At 37.8% G+C, this 6,682-nt stretch overlaps 1 protein-coding gene across 1 annotated transcript; it reads left to right on the top strand.

Annotated features, from left to right (window-relative positions):
* The first annotated feature begins 1,421 nt into the window (after positions 1 to 1,421).
* On the top strand, positions 1,422 to 1,883 carry LOC107487808 (uncharacterized). Its single transcript, XM_016108511.1, has one exon. It carries the CDS (start codon positions 1,422 to 1,424, stop codon positions 1,881 to 1,883), a length of 462 nt encoding a protein of 153 aa, XP_015963997.1.
* Positions 1,884 to 6,682: the final 4,799 nt, after the last annotated feature.

Genomic DNA, 6,682 nt, shown 5'->3' with positions numbered 1-6,682 from the left:
TGCATCATCAAAACTCGGACAAAGTATGGACTATTATATATTGCTGGAAATCCCTGGATGTCTACTTTCCAACGCAATTGAGAGCGCGCCATTTGGAGTTTTTTAGCTCCAGAAACTATATTTCGAGTGCAGGAAGGTCAGAATCCAACAACATCAGCAGTCCTTTTTCAGCCTCTAAATCAGATTTTTGCTCAGGTCCCTCAATTTTAGCCAGAAAATACCTGAAATCACAGAAAAACACACAAACTCATAGTAAAGTCCAGAAATGTGAATTTTTCTTAAAAATTAATAAAAATATACTAAAAAGTAGCTAGATCCTACTAAAAACTACCTAAAAATAATGCCAAAAAGCGTATAAATTATCCTCTCATCACTGACCATGCAGCTCTTAAATATTTACTGACCAAACAAGAGTCCAAGCCTAGATTGATAAGTTGGATCTTTCTGCTCTAAGAATTTAACATTGAAATTAAGGATAGAAGTGAAGCAGATAACAAAGTGGCTGACCACCTGTCAAGGATCCCACATGAGGATAATGAAGCACATGACCCTGCAGTGAATGAGAGCCTTCCGGATGAATAGTTGATGATGATCCAAGAAGCTCCCTAGTATGCAGATACAGCTAATTTCAAAGCCATTGGAGAATTACCTTCCAACATCAACAAGCACTTGAAAAGGAAACTCATCAATGATGCCAAGCACTACATTTGGGATGAGTCTTACCTCTTCAAGAGGTGTGCTGATGGAATTTTAAGGAGATGCATCTCTCATGAGGAAGGACAAGAGGTCCTTTGGCACTACCATGAATCCACATATGGAAGACATTTTAGTGGAGAAAGGACTGGACACAAGGTGCTATAGTGTGGACTCTTTTGGCCTACAATATTCAAAGATACAAAAGAGCTTGTGACAAGGTGCAATGAGTGTTAAAGAGCTGGCAACCTACCCAAGAAGAATGAAATGCCACAAAGATTCATCATAGAATTGGAATTGTTTGATGTATGGGGGATTGATTTCATGGGACCTTTCCCACCCTCATACTTAAATAATTACATATTGGTGGCTGTGGACTATGTGTCCAAATGAGTAGAGGCCAAAGCTACTCCAACAAATGATAACAAAGTGGTAATTAATTTCTTGAGGAAGAATATATTCAGTAGGTTTGGGGTTTCAAGAGCTCTTATAAGTGATGGGAGAACTCATTTTTGTAACAAATAACTTGAGACACTCCTCTTCAAATATGGTGTCAAGCACAAGGTAGCCACTCATACCATCAACAAACCAATGGTCAAGCTGAAATTTCAACTAGAGAGCTCAAGAGAATCCTTGAGAAGACTGTTGAAAACTCAAGAAAGGATTGGTCCAAGAAGCTAGATGATGCATTGTGGGTTTATAGAACAGCCTTTAAGACGCCTATTGGCATGTCTCCATACCAATTGGTGTTTGGAAAGGCTTGTCATCTACCAGTGGAGCTTGAACATAGAGCATTCTGGGCTCTAAAGATGTTGAACCTTGATAATCAAGCTGTTGGAGAAAGAAGATTGTTACAACTAAATGAGCTAGAAGAATTCCAAACTCAAGCCTATGAAAGTGCCAAGATTTACAAGGAGAAAACAAAGAAATGGCACGATCAAAAGCTGGAAAAAAGAGAGTTTGTAGAAGGACAAAAGGTGTTGTTGTACAATTCAAGGCTTAAGTTTTTCCCAGGGAAGTTAAAATCAAGATGGTTTGGACCCTTCACCATAGTCAAGGCCTCCCCTTATGGTCATGTGGAGCTTATGAATGAAAAGACTCAGAGGACTTTCACTGTCAATGGCCACAAACTTAAGCACTACTTGGGAGACTCACTAAAGGAGCAAAGGGTGAACTACAACCTCAGCTGAAGAAGGAAGAATCGTCAAGATAGTGACGTTAAAGAAGCACTAGTTGGGAGGCACCCCAACACTCATATCCTTTCAATTTCAAGCTTTCTAAAGTAGCTTATGTTTAAGTCACTTTGGTTGATTGGTTTTAGTTGTTAGTTGTTTTGATGATAGTTTCTTTGATTTGAACTCCAAACGTTTTTCTAGTTGCTGGAAGTACAATCTTTCATGTTACATTATGTGATGATGTTAATTGGGTTGAGAAGATGGCTGAGGAATTAAGTTTGGTGTGGCCACCAACCCACTTAATCTTTGGACTTACAACAATTTGATTAAATTTTAAGAGTAAGCTAAAAATCTAAGTTTGGTGTGGCCACCATCATGAGCCTATCACTAGATGCAAAGAACTTAAGTTTCATGTCCCATAGACACACAAAATGAATGCCATCTAGGAAGCTAAGCTTTTGGAAGCTAAAGTACACCCTAGCACAAGAAGGAGCATCTAGGATATGTCCAAGAAGAAGGATAAAGGAGCAGGAACATGTGCATTGAAGCTACACCATAATGAGCAAAGGTTGTTGAGTTTCATGTTAAAAATCTACTCTCCGAGTTTACTACTTAATGCTCTTTTTGATTTGATATGCCTGCTGTTAGTTCTAGAGTCTTTCTATGAGTCCTTGGATTTCTAGTTTTCATTTTTAGAAAAAAAATGTCTCTTGTTAAGTTTTCACTACATCAATTAAATTAGTTTATTTCCATATAGAGTCAATGATAAGTTGTTGCAAAACAAGAATAAGAGACTAAGACCCAAGTGAGCTGGATTCAAAATAAGATGAGAAACAAGTATAAAACCATGAATTGAAGTTTGGAAGTGAATAATTCATAATGAAACAGTTAGACCCACTATAATATTTTGGGTCTATGGCTACGATGTTTTTGGTCACGGTAAAAAAAGTGATTATAGACCTTCTATGGTCAAGGTTTCTCAGCGTGACAAAAAAAAAAGCTATGGTCATGGTTTTTTTGGAAAGGGTATCTATGGTCACGGTTTTTTAAAAAATGGTGGCCTAAAAGGGTCTATAGTCACGATTTTGAGGGGTGACCTAAAGGGGTTTATGGTCACAGTTTTTTACAATGACCAAAAAAGGTCTATGGTCACGGTTTTTCAAAAAAGGGTGACCTAAAAGGGTCTATGGTCACGGTTTTGGGGGTGGCCTAAAAGGGTCTATGGTCATGGTTTTGGGGGTGACCTAAAGGTGTCTATGGTCGCAGTTTTTTACAATGACCAAAAAGGGTCTATGGTCACGGTTTTGGTGGGTGACCTAAAAGAGTCGATGGTCATGGTTTTTTGGGATAACCTAAAGGGGTCTATGGTCACGGTTTTTTACATTGACCAAAAAGGGTGTATGGTCACGACTTTTCAAAAGGGTGACCTAAAATGGTCTATGTTCATAGTTTTGGAAGTGACTAAAGGAATCTATGGTCACGGTTTTGGAGGGTGATCTAAAGGGGTCTATGGTCACAGTTTTGGGGGGGTGACCTAAGGGATCTATGGTCACGGTTTTGGGGGGTGACCTAAAAAAGTCTATGGTCACGGTTTTTTGAAAAGGTGACCTAAAAGGGTCCATAGTCACGATTGTGGGGGTGACCTAAAGGTATCTATGGTCACGGTTTTGGGGAGTGACCTAAAAGGGTCCATGGTTATGGTTTTTTTGAAAGGGTGACCTAAAAGGGTCTATGGTCATGGTTGTGAGGGGTGATCTAAAATGGTCTATGATAACGGTTTTGAGAGTTAATCTAAAAGGATCTATAGTCACAGTTTTAATCATTTGAATTTAAATTAATTAAGATTTTTATATATTTTTTTATAATTTTAAATATTTTATATATTTTAAATTAAAAAATGATTTAAAACTTAATAATTATTAAGTTTTATGCTTAAAAAAAAACAAAGAAACGTCAAAACCCTAAAACTAAAGAAGCTAAGGAAACCAACGTAGCACCACCCACAATCACCCAGCAGCACGATCCTCTCCTCTCTGAAACTACACAGCATAAATGAACTAAACCTAGCCTCCATCCACCCAGCACTGCAGCCCCGCCCCCCACAACCATGGCAGTCTCTGCCGCCACTGCATCCACGCAGTCCCCGCATCTGTCCCCGTAGCCGCTGCACCTCCCTGCAACCCCACAGCCACGCAGCACCGCAGCGGCACAGCCACCGCAGGCAGATCTGCCGCCGTCGTTGGAAGCTGTGTCGCCATGATTGGAAGCTCCGTCATAGTTAATTTCAGTTTGAGATGGTGATGCGGTGTTGGGAGACACTCAAAGTTCAAAGCACATATAGTGTAAGACCCCAGATTTTGAAAACTAAACTATTTATGATTTATTTTATTTATTCCATAATATATTTTTAGAGATTTTTATATTAATTGAAAACCTTTTTATTAGTAATTTAAAATTTTAGTGATTGAAAAATAATGAGAATTTTATTTGCTTTAATTTGAATAATTAGATTTTAGAATTTTATTTTATGATTTATAGGAAATTAGTTTAATTATTTCTAGTTATTGAATTAAAGTACTTATTTAAAAATAAATTTATAAATTAATAATTAATAAAATACTTTTATAAATATTAGTGTTGGATTAAAATTAATTTTTAATTTACTCTACCACCCTTAAATTTTATTATAATTATCTCAACTGCCTCAATCCTAACCCTAATTCCAAAACACACACAAAACCCTAATCTCCACCGCCATTTACCCCCGCCACACCGCTTCCCCTTTCTTTTAACATGCAAACACACAGCAACAGAAATCAGAAGCAAGAAATAAAAAGGGAGAGAGAGATCCTAGAGTGAGGCTGCGATGGGGAAGAGAGAAGATAGCAGGGGGAACTGCTGTCGTACCACCACCGCGTCTTGATGCCGCCGTCGTCTTCCCAGTGGAGCCGTGCACGAGAGAGGAAGGCCGAAAGAGTGATAGAGATTCGAGAGAGAAGAAGAAGCAACGTTGTCACCCAGCTGCCGTGCCTCCTTACTGCCGTCGAGTCACCCATTCCCATCGCTGTTCCGGTGTCGTGGAGCCATCGCCGCCATCATCATGAGCCACACATCATAGCCGTTAGATCCACGTCGCGCCGCCGTGGCCCGAGCTTCTACCGCCGCCAAGGAAGCTCACGAAAGGAGAGAAGGAACCGCGAGCTAGAGGCGCCGTTGTCGTTGCCGTTATTGCCGCTGCTGCCACCGTGACCGCGGGTGGAGTCCGCTGTCGAGCTATGTGCCGCTGATGGTGGTGAACTAAACGTTGCCCTTGATGCTGGAAAAGAACACCGGAGTTGCTATTCTGGTTCCGATTCCTCCATTTTTGAAACTGTAACCCTCTCATCCTTATTATACTTCAAACTTGTTCCTCTGCCATGTTCTTGTTCTAATCATAGTCTGATATATTCTTATTTTAGTTCTGCCACTTTACTTCTAAATTTCTGTTACAACTAGTATTGGTGTCGATGCTGTTTTGAGACTGTTGTAGCTGTTGCTGGTTCTGTGTGAGGTTACTACTCCTGCGAGATAAGGAAAAAAGGAATTTATTGCAGTTATAGACTTCTTCGAGTTTCGATTAATTAAGGTAGGGATTTATTTTAAAATTAACTGCAAATAATTTGTGAATGTTTTGTGATTATTTGATAGAAATCAACTTGGTTTTGTTGTTATGTGTGATTAATTGGCGGAATTAGCTTTGTTTGAGGTTGTAAAAAAAGTGATTGGTGTGGTTTTGAGACTGATTTTGACTTGAGGTTGTGATTTGTGAATAATGATTTAATTGTTCGAAAGTGATTAATTACTCGAATTCCTGGTTACGCTGACTTCTTGATTTAGTTGTGGAATTGAGATTTATTTGGATATTGTTGCAAACTTGTTTGAGAATTATTGGTTACTGGATATGTTAATTTAATTTGACCGGATAATATTCTGTTGAGTGTTGAATTGATTTAGGCTTGTGCACGGTCTGGAATTATTGTAATGATGGTTTAATTGCAACTATTTTTTGAATATTGAGAATGAGTGCTTGTTGTAAACTTTGGTTATATTATCAATAAATTTTGTCACTAAATTGAATGGGTTGAGAATCTTGCTGTTCTGATTGTTGTTGAGAAGAAGGTTAGTGAATTATGGAGAGTGAGGTTTGATGAACCAAAAATAGATTGAGCCTGGATTTCTAAACTGATTTCCTAAAATTGATTTCTTAACTGAAACAATAATTTTTGAGGGTTTATAAATAATTTAAAATGACTAAAATTATATGGCTATAAAATATGTTGATTATTAAGAATTCTGTTGATTTGGTAAAACAATATTTTATTTTAATCGAATTGAAACTATTAAAACTATTTTTGCTTATTCAAGTTTCTATTATCATATGTGTGTATTTGTTGTTAAAACTGTTACTCTTCTTCTCAATTCTCATCCACCAGCACTTAAAGTGCAGATTTACACTCACATTTGCCATACCCAGAAAGCATTCGCTGTTTTTGATATAAAAAGTTTACTTTTTTTGAAAACTAGGTAGATTTGGATTCTTTGTTTTGTGTGTTACCCATAGTCAAAGATCTGATCTTTTTGGGTTTGGTCTCTTTGTATAAAAGGGGTGACTCATGTTAAGGGATTTCAGAGATCTGGGATTTATGGTTTTGACCTTGTGAATCTGAGTCCGTACAAATAGGTAAGAGTTAGAAAGACTATGTTCGAATGTTTGTATTACTTAGACTGCTTATGCTTATGTAATAATATCTACTAACACAAGTTAATTTATGATG

The sequence above is a fragment of the Arachis duranensis genome, chromosome 1, assembly GCF_000817695.3.
Source record: "Arachis duranensis cultivar V14167 chromosome 1, aradu.V14167.gnm2.J7QH, whole genome shotgun sequence".
Taxonomy (NCBI): Eukaryota; Viridiplantae; Streptophyta; class Magnoliopsida; order Fabales; family Fabaceae; genus Arachis; species Arachis duranensis.
This window is presented reverse-complemented; position numbering and strand designations above follow the sequence as displayed.

Bases quoted from the DNA above. Each gene is read 5' to 3' on its own strand.
- LOC107487808 (XM_016108511.1), top strand. From the start codon at position 1,422: ATGTCTCCATACCAATTGGTGTTTGGAAAGGCTTGTCATCTACCAGTG.